The sequence below is a fragment of the Nyctereutes procyonoides genome, unplaced genomic scaffold (assembly GCF_905146905.1).
Source record: "Nyctereutes procyonoides isolate TBG_1078 unplaced genomic scaffold, NYPRO_anot_genome, whole genome shotgun sequence".
Taxonomy (NCBI): Eukaryota; Metazoa; Chordata; class Mammalia; order Carnivora; family Canidae; genus Nyctereutes; species Nyctereutes procyonoides.
In genome coordinates this window covers 4,399,217-4,426,991 of record NW_026575136.1, presented here as the reverse complement: position 1 = coordinate 4,426,991, position 27,775 = coordinate 4,399,217, and the positions used below count along the sequence as shown (strand labels likewise).

Sequence of the window (27,775 nt, the reverse complement as noted above, 5' to 3'; positions counted from 1 at the left end):
TTTAAGTATGATACAGTGTCCCTCTTCATCTCTTACTATAGTCTTTGGGATAAACTTTAATTTATCTGATATGAGGATTGCTACCCCTGCTTTCTTTTGAGGACCATTTGAATGGTAAATGCTTCTCCATCCTTTCATTTTCAGACTGGCAGTGTCCTTAGGTTTAAAATGAGTCTCCTGTAGGTAGAAAATAGACGGGTTTTGCTTTTTTATCCAGTCTGAAACCCTGCGTCTTTTGATGGGATCATTAAGCCCATTCACGTTCAGAGTTACTATTGAAATACATGAATTTAGTGTCCTCATAATACCTATTCAGTCCCTGTTTTTATGGCTTATTTCTTTGGGAATCCTCTTTCTTTTACAGAGTCCCCCTTAATATTTCTTGCAAAGCTGGTTTGGAGGTCACATATTCTTTCAGTTTCTGCCTGTCTTGGAAGCTCTTTATCTCTCCTTCTATTCTGAATGAGAGCCTTGCTGGATAGAGTATTCTTGGCTGCATGTTCTTCTCATTTAGGACCCTGAATATATCCTGCCAGCCCTTTCTGGCCTGCCAGGTTTCTGTGGAGAGGTCTGCTGTTAATTTAATATTTCTCCCCATATAAGTTAGGGATCTCTTGTCTCTTGCTGCTTTAAGGATTTTCTCTTTATCTTTGGAATTTGCAAGTTTCATTATTAAATGTTGAGGTATTGAACGGTTTTTACTGATTTTGGAGGGGGACTTCTCTATCTCCTGGATCTGAATGCCTGTTTCCCTCCCCAAGTTAGGGAAATTCTCAGCTATGATTTGTTCAAATACGCTTTCTGGTCCTTTGTCCCTTTCAGCGTCCTCTGGAACCCCAATTCAATGTAGATTTTTCCTTCTGAGGCTGTCATTTATTTCCCTTAACTTTTCCTCATGGTCTTTTAATTGTTTCTCTCTTTTTTCCTCAGCTTCCATCCTTTCATCAACTTGTCTTCTATGTCACTCACTCTTTCTTCTACCTCATTAACCCTCATTGTTAGGACCTCCTGTTTGGATTGTATCTCATTTAATTGATTTTTAATTTCAGCCTGATTAGATCTAAATTCTGCAGTCATGAAGACTCTTGAATCTTTTATGCGTTTTTCCAGAGCCACCAGTAGCTTTATAATTGTGCTTTTGAATTGGCTTTGTGACATCGAATTTTAATCCAAATTCTGTAACTCTGTGGGAGAGAGTACTCTTTCTAATTATTTCTTTTGGGTGGGTTCTTCTTTGTAATCATTTTGCTCAGTGCAGAGTGGCTAAAAACGAGTTGTACTGGGGAAAAAAAAAGAAGAAAAAAAAAAGGAGAAAAAAAGAAAGAAAAACAAACAAAGAAAAAAAAATCAAGGAGAGGTACCCTCTGGTTCTATATACTATAAATTCCTCAACTTCCCCTGGAGCTTTCCAGCACTGTTCCATCAAGAACTTGCTCTTCCCTTCTCCTTCCAGCTGGTCTTCTAGGGGAGGGGCCTTCTGTGCTGATTCTCAGGTGTGAGGACCTGAGGGAGCTGCACCAGCCCGTGCCAGGTGCATGGCTCAGTGGAAACTGTTTATCTGTGAGGCCCCTGCTCCCTGGAGGCCCCACTCCGTCCCAGGCACAGGGTGACACCAGGAGGAGCAGCAGCGCCCCCCCTCCCCCGGCGGCGGCTGGGTCTCGGGGCCTGGATCCGCTCCCCGAGGGAACCCTGGGGCCTCCTCGTCCGCAGGGGCCCAGGTGCTCCCGGGCGGGGGCGCTGACCTGCGCAGCTCGGGGGCGCCCGGGGCAGGAGCGGCCTCGCCCTCCGGGGCCCTCCCCGCCTCCGCCTGCCCGGGGGGAGCGCAGGGTGGGGGCCGCATCCCCCTGGGATAGCTCCCGGGAGCCCCCGAAGGCAGCAGGGCGTAGCCCCCCACCCTGGGGGCCCCCTCCTGACCCCCGGCTTCCCCCGAGGTCCCGGGGTGCGCTCCAGCCCTGCCCCGAGATGGGCCGCGGTGGGGGTGCGCTCTCCCCCGGCGCCCTCCTCTGCTCGTGACCCCGGGACCTGAGGGCTCCCCCGCCCTCCTGCCTGCCTGCCCGACCCCCTGCCGACGCCCTGGAGGCCTTTCCCTCGGGGAGAGGAGGGCGGGGTGGAAAGTTCCCGATTCCCGGGGGCTGGGCCTTCCTGTCCCCAGGCTCTCCCGGGCCCCTTAGCCCGGCTCCCCGGGGGCCTCCCCCACTGGATTGTTGTTTATTTTTTCTCCACCTTCCTACCGTGTTAGAAGCGCAAACCCTTCTCTAGAGCATTCCAGCTCTGCTCTCTTTACATCTCAGGTGGAGTTTGTAGGTGTTCAGGATGGTTTGAAAGTTTTCCAGGTAAGTTGGTGGGGACAGGTGACTTGGGGACCCTCCTCTTCCAACATAATGCCCCCAGAGTTTTATAAGTTCTTTATATACTTTGGATACTAACCCTTTGTCAGATGTATCATTTACAAATATCTTCTCCCATTCAGAAAATTGCCTTTTAGTTTTGTTGATTGTTTATCTTGCTGAAGTCCAATAGTTTATTTTTGATTTTATTTCCCTTGCTACTGGACACATATCTTATAAGATGTTGCTATGGTTGATGTCAAAGAGGTTACTCTCTGTGTTCTCCCCTAGAATTTTGATATTATTCAGTCTCAAACTTAAGTCTTTCATCCATCTTGCATTTATTTATGTGTATGGTATCAGAAAGCAATCTAGTTTCATTCTTCTGCATGTTGCTGTCCAGTTTTCCCCAACACCATTTGTTGAAGATACTGCCTTTTTCCCATTGGGGCTTTTTTTTTTTTTTTTTTTTTTTTTTTGCTTTTTCAAAGATTAGTTGACCAAATAGTGTGAGTCCATTTCTGGATTTTCTATTATGTTCCATAGATCTATGTCTGTTTTTGCACTGGTGCCATACTGTCTTGATCAATCATTATTTCTTTAAATAAAATATCTACCACCTTTCTTTCTTCTGCATCTGTAACCCCTTTAATGCGTATATTATTCTGTCTGATGTTGTCCAGCAGGTCTCTTAAGCTATCTTCACTTTTATTATTATTATTATTATTATTATTATTATTATTATTATGTGTGTTTTGTTTTGTTTTTTTCTTTTTGCTTCATGGACTAGATGATTTCCACTGCCTGTCTCCCAGGTTGCTGATCCATTCTTCTACTTAGTTTAGTTTGTTGTTGAACCTCTCTATTGGTTTTCGTTTCAGCTATTGTAATATATTGGACTATAATATTTTGGCCTCTGTTTGGTACTTTCATATGTTTTCTGTCCCTTTGTTCAAGTCCTCACTGTGTTCATCCATTCTTCTCCAGAGATTGGTGAATATCTTTATGAACACGACTTTGATCTGATAAACTCCTCATCTCTGCTTCATTAAGGTCTTCTGAGGCTTTCTTTGTCTTATTCTTTCATTTGGAACCTATTCCCTTACTCTTCATTTTGCTTGACTTTCTGTTTTTGTTTTTATGCATTAGGTGAAACAGCTACCTCTCTCAGTCTAGAAGAAGTAGACTTGTGTAGAAGATATCATTCCAACTTTTTTAGCCTTTGTTTCTCAGATCTTTGTGATTACCTAAAAAGCCTAATTTATTTTTCATAGGTCTTGGTTGTTGTGGGTATGCCAAGATCTGTCAGTGTTCCAAAGGGAGGGATTTTAGATAGTGCATAGTTTTAGGCTAATTGTAAGCCAGATCCTCAAACAGCAGCTTTTAAGATTTGTAGATACAGCATAAAGTCTTATGGGTTCATAATCGTAAACCATGCTGACTTTCAAACTCAAGATATTTGGGCAATAATTTTAAAAAATTATAGCTTTAGACATATACAGTTTCTTGTTGGGACATATCAGCAAGCCATTGGAAGGGCAAAAGAGGGCACTAATATGGTGTTTCTCTACTTAGGTTCCCAGGGGCACCTCTGACCTCTGAATGTCCTTAGGCTGAAGTTCCAAGACAAGAAAATAGGCATTTTTCACACAAATACTGGGGGAGTGTTTCAGTCCATTGTTTATGCAATACCCTGGGGGTTGTAGCCTGCCAAAGTCTGTTTTTCCAAATGTTGCAGACCTATGAGGCCCAGAAATATAATCCCCCCCAGCTAAGAGAGCCAGATGCTCAAGGGGTGTCTCCTGTGAAAGCTGCACATGCATGCCAGCTGTGGTAAGACAGACAGTGGGTATAGTACATGAAGGTAGAGTGCTTGGCTGGCCAACTAGAGCTGGGCAGGCTATGGCAATGGTGTGTATGGTCATTGTGCTCTGACTAGAGCTAGCAGTGAGGGTGTGGGTAACTTTCTCTGCAACCATGTCTCTGCCTCTCCTACCTGTCTCAGTGTGGCCCTTTTTTTTTTTTTCCTTCTTTGCTCTAGAAGTGCTGGTTAGCCAACTTTCAGGTCCTTTTCATAGGGAATTGTTCTATACATATATGGCTATAGATCTGTCGTTCATGAAAGGAGGTGAGTTTAGGATCCTTTTATAGCATCATCTTAAAATCTCTCCTTAATTGATTTTCTTAGAAAAATATTTCTGAGTCTTTCCTTTGATTTATTTATTTTTAAGCAAATGCAAAGACATAGATTATTTTTATTTCCTTGGCAGGGAGGATGCTAAATACTGGCAAAAACCACATTGTGTATCAAGTACAGTTAATTTCTCATATCCTCTACAATTTTATTATAACCCATTGATTTTTAGTCTTTGTGCCATAAAACTCTAGAGGACTCACATTAACTACTCTGAGCAATAGGTCCACTTGTTAGGAAAATAAAATAGTTTGAAAAGAAAAATATTGCTGGTGAGATCAGAATTTGTAACACTTTTCTGCCTGTAATTTAGTATCCTTAATCTACTAGATAAGTTCTATAAATTAAGATTTAAGAGAATAGTTACTGATCAACTGAGATTAAAATCTTATCTAAAAGTCATAATGATAGAACACAAAGCACAGAAGAATAATAGAATGACATTGACCTGCAAAATTCTAAATTTGAATATATTAAAACTTATTTATACAATACAGTTTAGTAAGTGTGTAAGTAAAGGAAACTTTAGCCAGTTAATACAGAAAAAAAAATGAAAAGGTAAATGTCTAAATAATGAAGGAAGTTAAGCATTTCTTCACTTAGGTCTCTGATTTGATAAAGAGCACATGACCTGAAGGAAGGATATGAATGTAACAACACTAGTTTCCTAGGGAAACACTAAAGAGGGTATGCTAAGGCAAGAAGGGAGTTCAGATGGTAGGTTAGGAAAGTAATGACATCCATTGATACACTCAATTTCTAGAAATTTAATGATTTTTTAAAAGATTTTATTTATTTATTCATGAGAATACACAGAGAGGAGAGAGAGAGAGAGAGGCAGAGACACAGGCAGAGGGAGAAGCAGACTCCATGCAGGGAGCCCGACGTGGGACTCGATCCAGGGTCTCCAGGATCAGGCCCTGGACTGAAGGCAGCACTAAACTGCTGAGCCACCTGGGCTGCCCAAATTTAGTGATTATTCAATTTTTTTTCTCAGACAAAATCCTTAAAAAAAAAAAAAAAAAAAAACTTTACTTATAAGACAATAGAATGCATATATTTCAATTTAGAGAAAATTGAGGGAGGTAACTTAGTTGTCTTTGAGGAGGAAAATGTTGTTATTAATGTAATTGTGTGTATGATTGTCTATTATTGTCATATTAATCACCCCAGTAAAAGGTGCTATCTAGGGAACTTCACTTTAAATCATTAAGTGAATAACCCTTGTCAACCTCAGAGGTTCCCTAATATATATTTTTCTTTTTCACTGTTAATGTTTCACTGTGTGATTACAGCTCCCAATCCTTGTGCAGCTAATGACGGCAAAGGCCCCTGCTCTCACATGTGTCTGATCAATCATAATAGGAGTGCTGCTTGTGCATGCCCCCACTTGATGAAGCTTTCCTCAGACAAGAAGACCTGCTATGGTAAATTTCTCGAAGTTCTTACCTAAAATTCAAATCAAATTCTCTTAAATTGTATTAGCATTAAGATTTTCCTCAAAGCAAAGCAGAAGAGATTTTTAATGTCTTTAAAAACATTTGAGATAGTGCTATTTCCAGATGCTATTGATGATTCATCTACTTTTGGCAAGACTGACAAATTCTTTAATATGTGATATGCTGCACTTTACTACTTATTGCCTTATTCATTTTTTTCTTGCCACTCTCTTATTTGGTGTGTTAGCAGAATTTATCTCTACAAAACAGGGAGATTTGTAAGTGAAAGTGCATTTTCAAAAAGTGATGATGTAGGTAACCCATGTAACAAAGAGGTACTTAACAGTTTTAATCTCCTCCTGCTCTTCTATAGTTATTTTCATATCATTTTATAGGGGATTGTCCATTTGAAGGGAGGAAAATGAAGTAAAATATATAATGTTGAAATATTTCTTAAATATACTTAAACAGCATATTTAAACTAGCAAAAGTGATAATGAAATTTATGAATAAAATAAGACTTTTTTTCTGTTTTGTTTTAATTTTGAATGATTTTATTTGCAGAGCAATTACTTTTAAAGGCAGAGAAGAAGGTGCTCACAAAATCTTAACTCAGGAAAGTTGGGACATGTTGATTTAATTAGTTACATATACTCTTAACATATCACAACAATAATAATTCCAGAAAGCAATGAAATAACAGAATACCTGTGCTTCTATTTCTGTTTAGTCTCCTATTTTACAAACTCAGTTCAAAAAAGTGCCTATGGGAAATAAAAAGGATGCAATGCCCCACAATGTTACTTACTACAGATGTACAAATATTTATAATAAAGCATGCTTTAACATTATTTCAACCTCAATTTGATAAGGAAAACATAAACATTTTTAAATCCATGTTTAATTTTATTCAAAGATAGTATAAAAATAGTATAAAAATATTCTTCTTTTTTTAAAGACTTATTGATTGATTTGACAGAGAGAAAGAGAGAGAGCACAAGCAAGCAGATGGAGAAGCAGGCTCTCTACTGATCAGGGAGTCCAATTAGGAGTTCAATCCCAGAACCTTAGGATCATAACCTGAGCCAAAAGCAGATGCTTAACCAACTGAGCCACCCAGGCACCCCAATAAAATGTTCTTAGATTCCTTCAAAAATAATTTAATGCAATGCATTATTGTTACAATTATGTACAAAGAATAAGTATGGTTGTTTGACATCTGTGGGGTTCTGTTTTAGCAATTCTTGAAAATCCTAAGGTCAAATCACCGAGAATTTCATGGTATTTTTAACTAAAGAAAAATAATGACTTAAGAATTCTAACTTGTTTTATATTTGTTTCTTAAGTATTTTAAATTAAGTAATAGATATATCACCTATGCCCATCAAAACTTGATTATGATATTCTGGTCTTAAAATTCTGTTAAATCATGAACAAGTAATGTTTTAGAATTTCTAGACTGCTTCAAACTTGCCAAACTTATAAAGGAAAAACATTTATTGCTATTTCTTTTCTAGAAATGAAAAAATTTCTTCTATATGCAAGGCGTTCTGAAATCAGAGGAGTGGATATTGATAATCCATATTTTAACTTTATCACGGCCTTTACGGTCCCTGATATTGATGATGTTACTGTGATAGACTTTGATGCATCTGAAGAACGTTTATACTGGACAGATATTAAAACACAAACCATTAAACGGGCTTTTATTAATGGAACTGGATTGGAAACTGTTATTTCAAGAGGTAAGAGTATTGCACATTTCAACTTAAAAGTTATTCAATTTGTAATAATCACAAGTCTCTTTTGTGTTCTTTTTTATTATCCACTTCTATGTTGTTAATTGAAAGTTGGAATTGATTATTCAGAGATTTAATAATATGCTATGTCTTTACAATTGTAGAATGCTATAATTATGTTGCACATAGTCGTTTGATAACTAGAAATTTCATTTCAAAAGAAGAAAAAAATTTAAAAGGGATATCCTTAAAATTTATGGACTTCTAAACAAACATATTTGAAGACTCCTTTTTGCTGATGGGGTGATGGGGGAATAGTAATTTGTGCATACAGAAAATATAGGATACTGGAAAGGACTGATTTTCTCCTCTCACTCAAACTTATTATCAACTTCTTTTTACATAAATTTCTACAGAACTAGACTACACAAATAAGACAGGGAGCTTATTTCTGTCTACCTCTTGACCTAGCATTTTGAATCATAGGTTATTGGTAAATGTCGTTAAAGTAATTATTAAAAAAAAAAGTAACTTTCCCCAAAGTAGAAAATATATTCGAAGTGAAGTGAGACATATATGCAAATGCAGTAGTTGAACTTTAAATATTTAGCATTGAATTATCCTAGCCTTTGTTTGAATCTTGGTGTATTGTGATTTCTGGGTCAGTTGTTGTTATTGTTGTTATCAGTAGCTTAGTGTATCTTCATTGAATAACTGCTTTTTTCCATGATTGCAAAACCAAACAAGACAGTTTCAGTTCAATGTCATGCTTCATAAGCATGAAAGAGTGATTTGGAAGAGGATAGAAGAAAGGGTGATCAGTAATCCATACAGATACATCACACTCTCATGCATTGAAGCATACTAAAAATTTTAAATCAGACCTTATTTGAGGAATGATCAATCTCTTAATGAAAGCAATAAGAAGTGCAGGTTTTGAATTCACAGATTTTCAAGAGTTTCTACATATCATACTTATAAAGCTGGATTGAGTATCACTAGTAGATCTGAGAGCCTTTGACCACTAAAGTGCTCTTTTATTTATGCTAGATCTTTACTCATCTAAGTTTAGTTCTATTAAAGCAACTTGAATGAACTGGTTAGAAGCTTGTTCAAATATTTATTTCAAACTTGCCATAAGAGAAGAACCTTTATAAAAAGGTGAATGCAAAGATCTCCTCTTTGTTCAGGATGTTTTACAGAGGAGAGGAAAAAATGGATAATCATTGTTAGACTAGGTAATGGTTATTAAACATCTTAAAATATCAGTTAAAGTATATTAGGTGCCTTCTAAGACTGACAGGTGATCTCCTCATAAGAAATTCATCAAAGTGTAACAGAAAATTGTTTAAGCATTTTATCATGAATTCTGAAATCTTTATGAAAAGGCTTTGTGAATTACATGAAGTAAGAGATATTATAGCTCTCAAAAATGTGAGGAAATTTTCTGGCTATAATTATAGATTGGTAGCTAATAGTAATTTGATAAATTTGTCTTTGAGAAAATCACAAGACTTATTCTCATTTAGGGGACTCTGTTTATAACTATTAACCAAAAATTGAGCAATGCTATTTTCTTTCTTTCCTAAGTTATAATAACAGTTATAATAACAGTTAATACATATGTTCATTAGGATCAATAATCATTAATTCAATCATTTTTACAAATATTGGAATATTTTATATATTATAAGAAATTGAAGGAGAAGCAATATTGGCTGAATAGCATGGAGCACAAAACAAGAGGCACACACTATACAAGCTGATGGAGATAAATAAATAGAAACTAAATATAGTTTTTATAAGTCTTTATAAGTTGTTGATTTTTATGTTAGTACTGAAACTAATGAGAACCAAGGAAGTCTTTTAAGGTGGGGGGGGGGAAGCTATATGGTTAGGTTTGCCTTTGGAAAATATTGTTCTAGCTTTTAGGTTTAGTAGAGAATTGAAGAGGTCTGAGGTGGAGGGGTAGGTGAGCCACGGACTCTGGGAGCCCAGCTCATTGGCTGGTATAGTGGTTTTAGTAAGATGTGATAGAAACCTGGACTAGAAAGAAAATAACAGAGATAGAGAAATGAGAAAGGACTATAGAAATATAAAAGAGTGAAAATATAAAGGAACTTAATTAATTGGATATGAAGCTTGAGAAATAGGCATTGTCAAAGATAAGTCCTTCATTTCTGGCTACCCTACAAGTTGAATGATGTTGCCTTTTCCTTTTCCTTTCTTCCAGGGTGAAACCTTGTTAAGGACTGATTTATCTTTCCATTAATAGAAAGCTTGGGATGAACTTTTGACAGTTCAGCTTGTGAGCTCATCAAAGTATCTCAAATTTTGCCAGTAATTGTACTTTATTTTATCCTTTCATCTTTTAGATTCCCTGTGAGCATCTGTCTGACCTTTCTCTTATTTCCTAATGTTGGCCTCTATATTTTCTCACTTTGCTGTACTTCCTCTACTGGACTTTTTCTTGAGAGAGTCTTTCTTTCCTTATCTTCCTTAGCCTAAGTCTAATGTAAAACTTGCTTCAAAAATCAGTCTCTACATTTGTCTATTGCCACATACAGACCATTTTCTGAGAAAACTCTGAAGCTCTGTGGGACAAGCCTTCATAAAGGGCTTGAGAAATAATTCACCTGCCTTGCAATTCTCTGTATCCAAATATACTAAGTTGTCCTTAATTTATGTACTACCAACACAAGCTATTTGTTACACGACTTGTACAAAGTACACTTCATTATAAGCATAAATACTAACACATGACTACAGATGCATACATTGTATAAATTAACAAATATTTATTATCATATGTATATTTGCCTCTTTCACAAAAAACAAAAATATTTTATTCTAAGAAAAAAAACAGGGATCCCTGGGTGGCGCAGCGGTTTGGCGCCTGCCTTTGGCCCGGGGCGCGATCCTGGAGACCCGGGGTCGAGTCCCAGGTCGGGCTCCCTGCATGGGGCCTGCTTCTCCCTCTGCCTGTGTCTCTGCCTCTCTGTCTCTCTCTGTGTGACTATCATGAATAAATAAATAAAATCTTTAAAAAAAACATTTTTTTAAAATATTTGTTTATTTATTTGAGAGACACACAGAGAAAGAGGCAGAGACACAGACAGAGGAAGAAGCAGGCTCCATGCAGAGAGCCTGACATGGGACTCGATCCGGGGACTCCAGGATCATGCCCTAGGCTGAAGGCAACGCTAAACCGCCAAGACACCTGGGCTGCCCAATAGCTAACAATTCGTGGCAAATGTTCTTGCTAGTGGTCTGCACCCTGACTCTGGTGGTAATTAATTTTTATCCTTGAGTCACTGCTTGGTCCAGATATTTTTCAATTATTGATGCTTTCAGGTTTATTTTTCTGATGTGATGAACAATACTAGCTGCCATTAATGTGGCAAGCACTATAATCTTATGTAATCTTTACAAACCTATTATTAAGAATTACTTTCATTCCGCAGATGAGAAAGCTTAAGCTTGTGAAAGCTAAAACTCTCTCAGAAACAAAGTGAGGAAATAATGGAGACACATTCACACTCAAGAGTGTATGTTTAGAGCTCCTGTCATGCTTATTACCCTACAATAAGAGAATTTGGGACTTCATCCTAAGGGGCTGGGTATTGTCCTTTAATGCTCAGTTGCTTCTCCTGAGTACTTATATACTGCCCATGATTATACCTTACTGGATAAAAGATTGTCCTCTGCGGGGATCCCTGGGTGGCGCAGCGGTTTAGCGCCTGCCTTTGACCCAAGGCGCGATCCTGGAGACCCGGGGTCGAGTCCCACATCGGGCTCCCGGTGCATGGAGCCTGCTTCTCCCTCTGCCTGTGTCTCTGCCTCTCTCTCTCTCTCTGTGTGTGTGACTATCATAAATAAATTTAAAAAAAAATAAAAAGATTGTCCTCTGCAAACTCTAACTTAACATAGCAAGAAATTAACTTCCAATTAACATAGTAAGAAAAAAGAAGACATTATTAGACCTTAAAGTTCCTTATATACACTGGGAGTTACATAGTTGAGTTTTTACATTTGTATCTGTGCTGCTTTTATCTATCATTTATTCCCCATATAGTGCTTTGATGTAATTGTTACTTTCTGTTTTTAAAAATAAGGAGACATTTAATTCAGGTTTGCCATGCTAGGAAATACCAGAGCTTTGATAGATCCAAGTTTGGATTGACTCTAAAGCTATGCTGTTTTTCCCACCAAAAGTCCCTTTCTTTTGCAAATGAGAAACTTCAGCAAGTAGAGAGCAGAAACTTTATTATAACCACATGGTTTGTACAAATATTTCTTTCCCATGTTCACTTAATATACACTCAGCATACTCTGCTCAGTTCACCTAGTAGCACATGAGTGAAGTATATGGGTTATCCATCCCACTGACAACAGTTTTACTGGTTATTCTGAAATATAAGAAAAAGCTTTTAGAGATAGGTTGGCAGCTGTATGAGATTCCTGGCTGCTGTCAATAAAAAGTCACTTTTTATTGGAAAAACTCTTGATGTATCTGATTATTCTAGGGCAAAGTGAATGGTTCACCATTGGAAAATTAAGGATTCAACTTTGGGCAAGTACCATTGATTGAACTAAGTATTCTTTTAGTTCTAGAATCATGTACTATCTGAAAGAACTGGACTGTTAAGCAGATGCTAAAATGAACAAAAGGAAGATTAATACAAATTAGAAGTGTATCTGTTTATAAAGAACATTCATTTATATGGTAGGGAATTATCATATAATATGCTTTTTTTAACTACAAAAATATAAGCCTCTTTAAATGTAGACCTTTTGATCACATTGCTACTATGTAAAATTTAATTTTCAATGATACTTTGAATCTCATTGGACCCATTTCAAAGTAGATTTCCTTTTATTATTTGAAATTATTATCTACTTCTGCCAAACATTATTTTGTAAGTGAGTACTAAAGATTGATTCATTCCCTCTATTTTGCAAGAAACCATATTTAATTGTACCCAGTAATAAAAATGCTTGGGGGGTAAAAAAAAACAAAACAAAACAAAAAAAAACTATTGTGAAAACTGGTCCAGAGAGAACGAAGGAAATGAAAACAGGTCAGTAATAACAGTGAGATCTAGTTTTTGGAACCAGGCCTTGAATTCAAGTAGAAAATTTGGATAGGGAACATCTGTTGTTTTGCCTATTTCTGAATAGGATTTTCAATTTTCATTTTCACCCAGGAAATTTTTCAGTGGAAGAATGTCAACATCTGTGATTTAAAAAAAGAGAAAAATTTTAAAAAAAGAAAGAAAGACAAAGAAAGAAAGAAAGAAAGAAAGAGAGAAAGAAAGAAAGAAAGAAAGAAAGAATAAAGACAAAACCATACCTATAAATGCCATTTCATTAAGAACTATGTATCTATAGCAATAAATGCTAAATGAGCCAAACTCCCTATGTCTATTCTTTATCTTTTTTTTAAAGGATTTTATTTATTTATTCTTGAGAGAGGGAGAAGCAAGCTCCATGCAGGGGGCCTGATATGGCACCCGATCCTGGGACTCTGGGATCACACTCTGAGCCAAAGGCAAACATTCAACCACTGAGCGACCGAGATGTCCTGGCCCATAGGGAAATTCTATATGTGGATTCTATATGTGGAACATTAGATGGGTGGGGAGATGGCTTTATTTAGCTAAGACAGTCTATAACCTCAGACAGCTTCATATCTAGTAAAAGAATGAGATATAAACAACTAAAGTATAAGGCTGAATGAAATATGGAGTTTAATAAGGGTGTAAGCCACTTAGAAAATTAGCACGAGGAATATTAAGTTATATGGAATCATCAAAGTACTCACTTAGGAAGTAGTCAAAATAGACCTTGAGGGTAAATGGTAGCTCCATCACTCCAGGTTGCCATATCAGTAGTCACAAGCCCTGGACACTTTATATGTAGGGAAGAACAAGCAGTGAGCAGTAGCTAGACCTTCAAGAAGAATAAATTATAAGGTTAATGTGACAGCAGAGCACAGAGGGTCTTACAGCAGGATGAGGAGCTAGTTTTGTAATTTTTTTCTCCCAAAGACAATGGGAAACCACTGAAGACTTTTACAGCTAGTTATTGGTGATTCAAACTCTTTTGAAGATAAATTAGGTGGAAATCTAAAAGACTGAAGAATAAAAAAAAAATAGATAAGGATACAGCTGTAAGGTTAAGAAATGTTCTAAATTGGGGCAGCCCAGGTGGACTAGCAGTTTAGTGCCACCTTCAGCTCAGGGCCTGATCCTGGATACCCAGGATCGAGTCCCACATTGGGCTCCCTGCATAGAGCCTGCTTCTCCCTCTGCCTGTCTCTCTGCCCCCCGGTCTCTCTCTCTCTCTCATGAATAAATAAAATCTTTAAAAGAAAAAAAGAAATGTTCTAAATCTAGAGCAAAAATTAGACTAAAACAATGAGAGGTATAAGAAAGTGACAGATATCAAGGTATGGTAGATATAGAAATAATCAAATCTGATGTCTGGGAGAGAGATGAAGTTAACCAAATCATTGGAAAGATGTTGGAGACATTGATCCAAATGAGAATAAAAGGACAGCCTCACTTCAGACATTTTCCCAAATTGGGAGTAAGTTGTTCCTATAAAATATCAATAATGATAGGGTTAGGAGATTAAGATATGATTAGTGAAAAAGTTGCAATTCTGCTTCAAATTCTCTAGGGAAAAAAAAACACAACAAAACAGTGTAGGTTTGGACACATACATGTCTTAAAACTGACAAAACCAAGACAATAATAAACACTAAATTGTTCAGAGTTGAAGAAACATAAACTTAGTGAAGATGTACATAGAAGGGTCGTACATTATTTGTAATATTCTATTTCTTAAGCTGGATTGTGGATTTATGGATGTTTCATGAATTTGTACACCATGTTTTATATATACTAATATGTGTGTGTATCTACAGTTTCTCACGGTTGCTAATAAATAGAATATTTAGAATTTACAAAGTTCCCTTGAGGAAGCATTGGGAAGCTGTTACAAATTTGCTTAAAAAAATAAAAAAAAAACCCACTTTGTCCCTAAGAACAGAAACATAATTGCCCAGAAACCCACCTCAAATGAGTTTTGATTAGATATAACAAGATGCCTCAGAAATTTATGAGAGTTTGGATCTCCTCCTTCTTGCTCCAATTTCGGACAAGATGCTGGTGTAAGCTGGTCCACTCAGAGAGGGGGAAAAGAGAAAAAAAGAAAGAAATTTCACAATCAGAGAATTGACAGACATTGTGTGTGTGTGTATTTGTGTGTGTGTGTGTTTTCCATTTAGATTTATCTACACATCGACCAATTTATTTAATTACCCCATTCCGCTTTCATCTAAGGCCTTTTTTTTTCTGTCATTATTTTTCTTCTCTCTGACTTAGGTCTTTTAATGTTCCTTTAGTTTAGTGATAATCTGATATAGTATCTGAAAATACATTAACTTAGCTTTTGTTTTTGAAAGATAGTTTTTTTTAATCACAGCTAAATACACATAAAATATATCATCTTGACCCTTTTTAGTGTACAAATCAATACTTTTAAGTACATTCACATTGTGAATCAATCTCCAGAACTCTCCATCCTGTAAAACTGAAACTTTATAGCCATTAAAAAACAGCTCCCCATATCCGCTCCTCACAACTCCTGATAATTCTACTCCTCAAGTATCCACCATTCTACTTCCTTTGTCTATGAATTTAAGTACTCTAGGAGCCTCATTTAGGTGGAATCATATAGCATTTGCCTCTTTGTCAAGGGCTTATTTGACACAGCAAGATGTCTCCAAGGTTCATCCATATTGTAGCAAGTGTCAGAATTTTTTTTTAAAGGCTGAATAATATCTCACTGTATGTATGTATCACAATTTTTATACATTCATCCATCAATGCACATTTGGGTTGTTGGTACTTTTTGGATACTGTGAATAATTCTGCTGTGAACATAAGTGTATTTATAAGACCCTACTTTCAATTCTTTTGGGTATATACCCAGAAGTGGAATTTCTGGATCATATGGTAATTCTATTTTTAATTTTTTTGAGAAACTGCCATGCAGTTACCCACAGAGGCTGCACTATTTAACATTCCTACCGACATAGAAATGTAACAGTTTCTCCACATCCTTGTCAAAACTCGGTGGTTGTTTTTGTTTTTATAGTAGCCATTCCAACAGGTGTGAGATGATCTCTAATTGTGATTTTGACTTGCATTTCCTAATGATTAGTAATGTTGAACATCCTTTCATGTTCTTCTTGTTGGCCATTTCTACATATGCATTGGAGAAATGTCTATTTCAGTCCTTTTGCTCATTTTTTTAAAAGTGAAATTGTTTTGTTCACAGGTAGATGTAAAGATACTTTTGTTGAATACAAATTTCAGGTTGAGTTATTTTCTCTCAACACTTTGCAGGTATTATTCCACCGTCTTTCGCATTCTTTATTGCTCTTGAGAATCTTGTGTTTACCTATCATTCTTTTTTTGATGGTGTGTCTTTTCTTTCTAGATGTTTTTAATATTTTTTCTTTGTCTTAATGACAATTTATTTTTTATTTAGCCACCTACAGTCTGTTGTGCCTCCTATGGGATCATGTCTTACATCAGCCTAGGGAGGAAAAACCCCTCAAATATTATCTCTGACCATTTTTTTCTAACCTAGTCTATTCCTTCCTTAGGAAACTTTGACTAGATCTACCAGACTATCCATTCTCCAACTCATTTAACCTCCTTGCTTCTCTGTGTAGGCTCTGGCTGACTCCTTCAATTTGTTTTCAGTTTACTGGCTGAATTGTGTCTAAGCTGCTGGTTAATCCATTTAATTAATTGTTCCTTTTTTAATATCATGTAACAAATATTTAAAAGTAATTTTTGGTTTGCATTTATGTCTTCCAAGAGTTTTGTTTTGTTTTGTTTTTAATAACTTATTGGCAGGGCACCTGGGTAGCTCAGTTGATTGGGTGTTTGACTCTTGATTTCTGCTCCGGTCATGATCTCAGGCTCATGGGATTGAACCCCACATCAGGCTCTGCACTGCACTCAGAGAGGAATCTTCCTCACCCACACACACTCTCTGTACAAAATAAATAAATCTTTAAAAACAAACAAATAAATACATAAATAAATTACTGGCTTTTTTATTATTTCAAAATATTTTCCTTTAAAATATTCCACTCACTTTTCTTTATCTTGCAAAATAATATAAAAACATGTAGGATTTGGAGGTTTAAATCTGTTGTTAATTTTCTCTTAACTCTTGGTCTTATGTTTCATTTCTTTTTGTGTTTTATCTTTTATTCTGATAGTGAGGATGACCTCAAAAGTGGGAATTTGAATTTGCTTCTGCTAGAGAAAGGAGGAGTCATTACAAACTATAAATCACTTGAATTTGGTTTATCCCCTACCTAACTAGTGGATATCTTGTTTATAAATTAGTAATTTCTTACTCCAGTATAGACCTATGCTTAAAGTTTTTGCTTATTTGTGTTATTTGGTTTGGGCTTGGTTTGGTTTTGTTGTGTTTTATTTTCTGTACCCAGAGGAATAAAAAACAGAGAAAATAAGTTTTGTTTTTATTTTTAAGTTATTATTCTTTTTAAGCAGGCAGGAAGATTTTTTTCCCATTCACCTATCAGTAATAATATCTACCCTTCTAATATACCTAGTATTGTTCTTGTGTAGCTCTCCTAGTCTTTGTGCATTTAAAGACTGAACTCACTGTACTAAGCAACTATCCACAAATCTCCAGATCCACAAATCTCTAGATTATCATTTGATTTGATTTCCCAAGTTTTTGTCCCTGTAGCTGCACCAGCCTCTGTATTCCTATTTGCCTTCCTTTAAGGTTTTAGCTAACATACAAGTCTGTGTTAGCACTTAGAGACTTTCCTGTCTTGTGAATTTGATAAATAATTTAAAAGTTACAATTTATCATTTTTCAGAGAACAAATTGCAATGAAGGGCTTTTCAAAATATGTAATCTATTTTAGTTCAAAAGATAAGGGTCCCTGAATATAGAAAATTGTACCCTCTGAGAAATTTGCTCAGAAGTCTTTGACTTGAAAACAGAGGTTAAGAGTCAGATTTTATCATTTCAATATTTTAATCAAGGAAACAAAATTCACCAAATATAGAGGAGCTTTTACCTCTCCCTACCCTTATAGTGAATTTACTAGGTCACTTAAAAACAAACAAACAAACAAACAAACAAACACAATAGATGTGTATTAGTTATGGTCAAAAAGGAAAAAAGACAACATTTCTATTTTAGATTTAATGTTGAAAATGAGAAACTCTAATCTAGTGGATAGAAAAAAAGGTAAGGATAGAGCATGAAAATTAATATTGGGTAAGTATGTATTTAGATATGTATTTACTCTTAAGAATAAACTTGAGGACCTTATCTGATATTTCTAACTCAGCTCAGATATCCTTAAAATTACAGATTGTTCATGTCATGAATTTATTCATCAATTCATTAAACATATTTGTGTTGAAAGCAGTGTTGTATACATTTGGGGAGGAAAGCTACAAAGATTAGCTAAGTTCCTACCCTCAAGAAGTATATTGAGAGTAGTACTATGTCAACAAATAATTATCTAATTCATTAAGTACAAAGAAATTGACCAGATATAGTCCTGTTGTGTTAGGTAGATAAAGACAAACTTTCTAGCTGGAGTATATAGGAGAATTGATTAGATTTTTGTGGTTGAAAGGTGATATTGCCTATCAGCTGGACTATTTTTGTATGAGATTCACGTAAGTGGAGATGTGATAAGGTATGAGGTACAGGTAATTCCCTATTGGTTAGAAAGGTCAGGACAAGTCTGGAAATCTGAAATCATCAGTATGACTGAAGTGTGAGGTAATTGGTTAAAAATAGTGAAAAATAAAATTGGAAGCATAGTTCTATTCAGATTATATAGAAAGCCAGGGTAAGGAATTTAGACATCACTTTCTGAGTGGTTGGAAGTTGTTGAATATCTTTGGGACAAACAAAGGTCATGATGCAGAGCTCTCCAGTCAGAAAAATAACTTGGCAGCAACTAAATCATTTGGTTGCATGAGGAAAAAGACTGGATGCTATTGCAATATTAAAGACAGAAATAGATTTGAAAGAGCATGAACCAGAGAATTGACAAGGACTAAGTAGGTATTAATAGCTTACATTTGGCTGTGCTTTCCAATTTAGGAGTGCAACGTATTCTCTAAACCATGTGATTAGGAGTCAATCAGAAATAAATTTTGAGCAGTGGAAAGAGCCAAAAACAAAAAACCAAAACCTTTGAGTAACATGTATTTTAGAGGAAATGAAAACATATTGTAGTTATTTTTGCCAATACCTAGCAACCCAGGGTAAAAATACATAAAGTACTAAGTCTGGATTGGCAAAATACCTCTCAACCCTGCATTAAACTGCTTAAATACACATCATCTAATGTGAAACTCACAGCAATCCTGTGTATTATATGTAATCAGCCTCATTTTCTTGATAAGAATGGAGGTTGAAATTTAAGTGACTTGATTAAAGAAAAAAAAAATAGGCACCCAACCTAGAACATAAAGCCAAATCTTCTCATTATAAATGCAAGATTGTCTCACAGCAACCAATTACGTCCAGAGGGGGGAAGGAGAGGAAGGAATAAGTATCCTTGGTGAGGCAAATAAATAAGTATCAGACATGGCAGATTTAGCTTTACAGAGGTGTTGTATTACTTTTTCTGAAAAAGAGGGATCTGGTGAGGATAACTGAAAATAAAAAGACATTTCAAGTGTTGGGTTGAGAAATAAAGCTCACATTCAAGATTCACCAATTTACCAGTAAATTAATGATGACAGATAAATTGCAGAGGAGAGATTGTTGATTAGAGGAGAATTGAAATATGGAGAATATCTCCTCAGGGGGCTGTGACTAAATGTTATTTAGAAATAGTAGGAGGATTTTTGAGCAGAAAATAGGCTCTGCCAAGAGTGGAGGACATAAGCGTGGGGCAGATCCTACCATGCCCAGACTACTGTTATGACCAACCTAGAACTGGGTTGACAAAGTCTCCATGTCTTATTTTGGTCTTTTAAATTTTGAAATAATTAGCAAATTTCACAAATCTGGTGGTTTCACTTTCATATGAAAATCTAGCCTCATGGCATCTTTTAAAAATGATAAAAATGGAAGACATGGTTTGAAAAGCTAAGCAACAGCTGCTCTGGTGCATGTGGATTGGAACCACTGCTTTGAAGCAGTGCTTGGGAGCTGGTTAGACTTGCAGAATACTAGACCCTCTCCTCTGACCAACTGAATCAGTCTTCCTTTTAACAATCTCCGGGTGTCTTATAAATTTGAGTAACACTGGCCTAAAGAGCCCTACAGTTTCAGTATACTTACCAGTAACAAAACTTTGTGAAGTAAAGACAAAACCAAATTAAACTATTCAAGAGCCACAGATGGGGGACTAAGCTGGCCTACTTTATAGGTTAATGTGTTAAAAAGACTTTCTAGTAAATATATTAAAAAGATTTTTATGGAATCCATCATTTTAAATACTTGATTTTCATTTGTTTCTTTAATTAAAGCATACAATTGCATTTAAGCCTAAATTCTATCATTTTTAAAAAGATGCCTAATTAAATAATCAAGGAATAACAACCCAAATATTCATATTGGCTGTAATGAATCGAAACTTAATTAGATTTCAGTAATTTCTGTAGAATTCACGTTGGAGGAATATTAAAAGGATTTTGTTTCTTTGCTCGTATCTCAGTCAATTTCTGTTAATTATCTATTTTGAAAGATGTTCAACTCGTGATTTTTTTTTTTTTTAGGAAAGTTGAATTGTTTTATTTCATTTCAGGAACAAATTGGCACTTTAAAACACAAAACAGCCCTTTTGTTGACGGCCCACAAGTACTTTTTCCTAACTAGAAAGATGTGCTACCAACTGGAGAGGCTATTACTCTAATTTGAATTTTGGTCACCTTGGCCCATAAGACGGCTTCCTGAGTCTGCTCCTAAGTGTTTACTAGTGAATCATTGAATGTTAGTGTAATTTCAATGCTAATTGTTGCTTCAGGTTTTCAAATGGCTCAGCAGTAAGACATTAATGATTATTCATGCTTTAAGAAGGGCTGATAAGGGAATGAGATTACAATCTTGTACAATTTTAGCTAACAAATTAAAGTGTAAATTAAATTTTCCCTGAAACAGAAAATAACTTACTTGGAAAGTCAAAAAGGATGAGAAACTTCATTCACTTTTAATTTTCTCTTTCCTGTTTTACAGATATTCAGAGTATCAGAGGGCTAGCAGTGGATTGGGTCTCACGTAATTTATATTGGGTTAGCTCCGAATTTGATGAAACACAAATTAATGTGGCACGACTAGATGGCTCTTTGAAAACTTCAATTATCCACGGAATCGATAAGCCACAGTGTCTTGCAGCTCACCCAGTCAGGGGGTAAAGTATGATTATTTTTTTGTAAGGTTTTTCAAAAATTTCACACATTTTGGCCCTGATTTTATATAAAAACTTTGTTTAATTCAGAGAGATTAACATATCAGCTATGCAGTAAAAAAAAAAAAAAAAGAAAAAAGAAAAGAAAAAGAAAAAGAAAAAGAAAAAATGAATATGGAAATTGTAAAAGAGATCCCTGGTTAGAGATTTCTGTTATCTGCATAAAACCAGACTTTTATACATTTTTGTAAGATTTTGTTTATGTTTTTGAGGAATAGCAGTTCAGAATAAAGAAGAATAGAAAAAAGCAGATGAAAGGAAAAGTCACCAATTTCATTTCAAACACCAGTTACTAATAGCTTACTTACTGTGTGCTGATGTTATTGTCACTGTTAAGTAAATCAGATTCTCCCATCTTCTAGCTAATCATCATGTATCCGGGTAGAGAGCCTAGGTGGGATTAAAATACTTTCTCTCCAGTGTTTTCAAGGGGAACGGCTGAAGAGATTTTGTTTTCTTCTTTGGTATCTGGTTTCTCTAAACCGAGAGGATTCAATCTTGATAAATTACTTATATGGAAATAATTTACTATAGCCATAGGTAAATATTTCAGTTGTATATGTAGGAGGAAAATGGAAGTGAGGTGATTGTCCTTTAATGACAGGAAAAAGCAAGAGGGGTGCTTTCTTCCCAGGCAGACATGCACATTACCATCCAAATGGCTCAACAATTTGGCCCCTTCCTAAAAACAGAATTAATCCTACACCAAGAATTTACTTTGACATTAACTTTATCCCTCAGCGTGTCTAGTTAACAAGTAGGTCTATATCTAATATTTTTAATCCATATCTCTTAAATTAAGGAAACTCTACTGGACAGATGGAAACACAATTAACATGGCAAACATGGATGGCAGTAATAGCAAGATTCTCTTTCAGAATCAAAAGGAACCAGTTGGTAAGTTGTTGGTTTTTTGTTGTTGTTTTCAATAATCACTGCAGTTTTTAATATGACAGATCTGTACTCCTACAATGTATATTTGATTTAGACACTGAAAGAAGATATTACATATTAGTAATATACATTCAATCAGGAATTTATCAATCTCATTGAATCCATTGAGTCTGTGTTGGGTAAGGAGAAAACATTCTTTTTGTGGGTAAGAAGATAAGTTCTTTTGATATGAGGACTTTCATAATATCTTTAGTACTTAAGTCACTTAAAACTTGATATAATTTATGAATCTCTTACTCTCATTCCCTTATCAGTCCTCCTGAATATCTGATACATTGCTTCCGTGGGAATATAATGTACTATGGCTTCCCCTGATCATCATTGTTGTGTCATTAATAATAATTAAAATGATTTAAATATTCAGTATTTAGTTTTCAGGGCTTCTACTCACTATGCAGTAGATTTATTTGGTTTGTTATTCTACCTTTGTTAACCATTATAAATCGTTAGGTAGCATTCCATGTTGCTGAACGAAAGCTCTGATGTATATTCGTAAAACATCTTTTAAAATTTTAACTACAAAGATTCTTTTAGAAGGTAATATATATATATATATATATTTACACAGATATCTTTACACTATCTACATATATATTTTCAAATCCTAATCACTCTTTCTTCATATTTTCTTATATTTCCTTAAGAGGCAAGAATTATCACATTGCCTGTTTGTAATCTCAAGTATCTTTTTAAAAAAATCTAATAATGAACTTAGATTTTGATATCATACTAAATGCAAATGATGAAATATACAGAAGAAAAACATTATTTTGCTTTGAACTGAACATAGTATATTTTTAAATTCTGGGGATAAAATCAATTCACCATGAAGCTTTTTAACAATTGGTCTGAGTTTTAGCAATGTGGTAGTATCCTTAGTTGAGGTTGTTCATTTTTACTAGTTATGATTCAGTAAAGGTGTAGTATCACCAAGATTTACAATAATAATTCTTTCCATGTAGTCTATAGAATAAACCTCTGATAGAAAATGATATTAACAGCTCTTTTCTTTGGACTGGCTGTTCTAAGATTTGATACACAATTGGAATTCAAGGTAGTGTTAGAAATTAAAAGCAAATTGAAATGCTAGTACTTCTGTGTTGAAAATGATAGGACAAAAGAAACAAGAGCCTTTACAAGATTAGGACCCATACAAAAGACTTAATTTGGACTCAAGCAATTCAGTTGGTGCTTATCTAGAATTGTTGAGAATATTTAATATGGAAAAGTGAGTATGATGAAAATAGTATGAGCAAATAAAGTCCTTACACTGTAATGTGGTAGCCATAGGTTACACCAAAGTGTTAATTTATGTGCTTGTTTCTATAATGAGAAAACCTTATCTTCTTTAATACTAAATATCCATTCCCCTACTCAAAATAAATAAAAAAAAATCTAACAGCTTATATAAAGACCATTTATAAGAAAAAGAATGTTACTGTTTGTACTTTGTGGTTGACCCCTTGAATGTTATGCACTAAGTGATATTTTTAATTGTATATGCATGATGATTCAATATTTAATAACAAATATTAGATGTCTATACTGTTTCAGTTATTGTTATATTTGAAAATTACTCTAAAATAAATTCAAAATGATACTTTTTAATTTTAAGTTGTGGAAGATATACCATTTTAACCAAAGTAACCCAGAACCTCATTGCAAACTATGCCTTAAATCAGCATCATTGAGTCTGGCTTGCAAGTCATTCATTCATTCATTCAATAAACAGATTTTTATTGAGTATCAGATTTTGTACTGGGCTTGTTGATAAAAATTTGACACTGCCCTTTTCCTTAAGGGACACAAGAACCTAAATAATTTGGGATTCCATTAAGTAAATTTACCTCAGTGACCTTCAGCAAATTAGTGTTAGCTTGGGTAGTACTTGCTTTCCTCATCTGTAAAATCAAGACAAAATGTCTATTTTATAAAGTTCCCATGAGGATCAAATGAGGAAAATGTATTAAGGGAACATCTGGCCTTTAATAATAGAATCTGTCAAGAGTAATAATACAATGTATATTGGGTCCAATAGACTGGAATATGAATGATTTGATTGCAGTATTGGAAGTATAAATGAGTTCAATGAAGAATAAACATACAATAGAATCCGTGGAAATCCTGCAGAGGGAATATATGTACCAAGTGAGCTTCTGAGATGAACAAATTTTTATGCAAATGTGAGGATTTAACCTCTATATTATTTTGCTACTAATGCTAAGAGGTAAACAAGTTTGAAGTAGCTGGATTCTACTCTCATATCTTTTCAACATAGGTCCTCGAGCAAAAAGACAACTGGGCCCTCATCTTCCTCTTGTAGTTCTTTACAAATAGATGTTACTTACAAGTTCCTACTCTAACTTTCTACTTTAGCTAACTAATCATGTTAGCCAGGTGCTAAGACTGATGGTTTCTGCAATGCTGAATGAGAGACTGTGTTGTCCATACATAAATGTAACAAAGCACTTTCCCTTTTTATGTGTTTGGATATCTGGATGTTCTGTGGCAAATCCTCACCCCAAGGTATCCTACTACACTTCTGCCCACAGATATCTATATTTTTAATGTACATAGGAAGCAAGTCAGCAGCTGAAGTAATCTCCTGCCTGTTTTCCCTTGCTTCCCTAAATGAGTGATATTTCTGTGTTGGTAAGTCATTAACACATCTGCTAACAGTCACCATCTTTAACTCCCCATTCCAAATTAAGTGAGTTCAGTTGTTCAAGATTTAAAGCACAAGAGGAAGAATGAACTTCAGGAAGTTGGAAACTAAGGACAACTTAATGATTGTCATATTGACATGAAACGTTTCCTTTGTTGTGTGAGGACAATATGGTTGGGGAAAAAGTTTTAGTCCAAACAAATAGGGATTTGAATCTCTGCTTTGATGCTTGTTAACTGTGTGACTTTAAACATTCTTCTTTACTTTTCAAAGGCTCGGTTTTATTATCCATAAGATAGAGATAATGGTGTCTACCTTTGGAACTATGTTTAGATTTAAAGGTACATATACAATATCTTATGTCCAGCAACTCTACACTTAAATGCTCTAAAGAATATATCGTTGACACAAGTAACAAGGATATTCAATGCATCATTGAAAGAACCTAAATTTTCATCAAAAGAGGAATGAATATAATAAATACAGCATGTTTACATGCTGAAATCCTGTATATAAATACAGCTATGTTTATGTATATATGTCTACAAAAAGGCATAAATAGATCTCAGAAACATTGAGTGAAAAAAGTAATTAGCAGAATGGTACCACTTAAGTAAGTTCAAAATGAAACATAAAACATTAATATGTATTGCTCCTGGATGAATATATTTATAAAATGATAGAAATTGGTAAGCTGGAAATATGCACACCAATTTTATGACAGCTGTTCACTTTGGGAAGGAGCAATAATGCTATCCTTTCATCTTTATCAAAAGGGACTTTACTGTATTACTAACATTTATTTCAGATTTCATAAAAAGATTCAAATTAAATATAATAAAATAATACTATTCAGTCTTAGTAGCAAATATAAGAGTGTTTACTCATCTCTTCTCTGTGATAAAGCTGGCTCTTCAAAATATCCCTAAAACAACCTATTGCTTAGTCAAAGCTGAGTTTCTTACTTCCCACACTGAGGGAGAATATTAAGTCATCAATGTTTTAGCAGTGTCTCAGGGAAAAGCAACATTGAAATAGTAATTAAGATTTTGAAGTCTGGTATAGGACAGGTGTTTCAGTTGGATGCTTGGTTAGGATTATTGGGTAAAGATCATTATATAATTTTGGTCTGGTAGGGTGGATACAGAAAGATTTTGAGGGAAGGTGAGTCAAAGAATACTGATGTATAAAGTGTCATTTGTTGCTTTTTTTTCACTGGAAAGTTGATAGGTATCCAGGAAGCTCCTGAAATTTGCAGTAAAATTATCTTCAACTCTTAACTTACAGGACAAAGGTTTCTTAACATAGGAAATTATACCATTAAAGACAGTGGTTGTTAAAGCCACGGTAGTGTAGATAATAAGATGTGTTTTGGATTTTCTCATCTATAAAATTAAGCCTTTGCATAATAGGTTCTTTTTGTCGTTTCTTTTTTACTCATTTAAAATATAGTAAAAACATCCTTTGTGAAGAATTGTGTACACTAATGTATTCTTCACTGCTGACTCTGAAAAATGATGTACAATAGGAGGTGGGAGACAGTTGTGTATTTGTCAGGGTTTCATGAGTGAAACACAACCAGTAATGTATGTAGATAGATAGATAGATAGATAGATAGATAGATAGATGATAGATAGATAGATGATAGATAGATAGATAGATAGATAGATATATGTAGTTATATAAATATAGATATACAAAAAGATTTATTACAAGGATTTGTTGGATGAGATTGTGAAGCTGGCAAATCTGAAATCCTTGAGCAGGAGGGAAAGTCTTAGCAGCTTAAACTTAGACTTTGGTTACAATTTCCTCTTCCTTATAGAAATCTTAGTTCTAATCTTAAGACTTTTCACCTAATTGGATCAAACCCACCTAGACTTTTTACTATAATACCCTTAACTTAAAGTCAACTGGCTGCAAAAGTAACCACATCTACAAAATACCTTCACAGCAAAGTCTAGAGTAGTGTTTAATTGAACAACTGGGAATGATAGCCTAGACAGATTGACACATTAAACTAACATCACAAGTTTTATTTTTATTTTTTTTAATTTTTATTTATTTATGATAGTCACAGAGAGAGAGAGAGGCAGAGAGAGAAGCAGGCTCCATGCACTGGGAGCCTGACGTGGGATTCGATCCCGGGTCTTCAGGATCGGGCCCTGGGCCAAAGGCAGGCACCAAACTGCTGCGCCACCCAGGGATCCCCCTCATCACAAGTTTTAAACACAGACTTTCCTGTATTTTATCCACTGATCTGTATGCCCACAGATACAGCAATTGTGTATGTTGATCCAAACATAGATTTCTGTAAATATTTACATAAAATCTAGTAAAAGCTCTATTAAGCAGAAATGGAAAGTAGACAAAATTCAGCTGACATTAATTAGCAATGCTTTCTTAATGGAGACTAGGAAATGACTTCATTATACTGAATTTAGCATGTTTGGTATAGATTATTATAAAGTATGATAACATGTCCTTTTTAACCTAGAAGGAGGAAAAAAAAAACGCTTCATAATGTTTCAGTAGACATATATAAATTTAAAAAAAAAGGAAAAGAAAAACAAACATCTCTACAATAACTTTTCTTAAATCCAATTTTATGTATTAAGTGGCTAATGTTAACATGTTATGCTATGCACCGTGGATGATGCAAAGATGGCTTTTTATGAAATACTTGCTTTGTAGCAATGATGTAGGAAGGAGGAGGAGTCAGGAACATGTGGTAAGGGTTCTTGTGTTGGTGTATGTATGTGGGCCTCTTGAAGAAAAGGAGAAAAAAAGTGTGTTCCTACAGAGTGCCAATTACTGGGAAATAAGGCAAAAGGGGGAGATAATAGACCTTTCCTCATGGCATTTGCTGTCTAAAAGGAATGGTAGCATGCCTGAGTGTTATCCACTTCAGCCATATTTTCCTTTTATGCTTCTCTCAACTTGCCAG

General features: G+C 35.2%; 1 protein-coding gene across 1 annotated transcript in view; it reads left to right on the top strand.

Annotated features, from left to right (window-relative positions):
- LOC129495604 (low-density lipoprotein receptor-related protein 1B) overlaps positions 1-27,775 on the top strand; it is a 1,831,349-nt gene that overhangs the window by 1,261,850 nt on the left and 541,724 nt on the right. The window contains exons 28-31 of the mRNA XM_055303278.1: positions 5,817-5,948; positions 7,478-7,705; positions 20,978-21,152; positions 22,012-22,106. Of these exons, the coding sequence (XP_055159253.1) occupies positions 5,817-5,948; positions 7,478-7,705; positions 20,978-21,152; positions 22,012-22,106 (630 nt within the window). The remainder of the gene's footprint in view (positions 1-5,816; positions 5,949-7,477; positions 7,706-20,977; positions 21,153-22,011; positions 22,107-27,775) is intronic.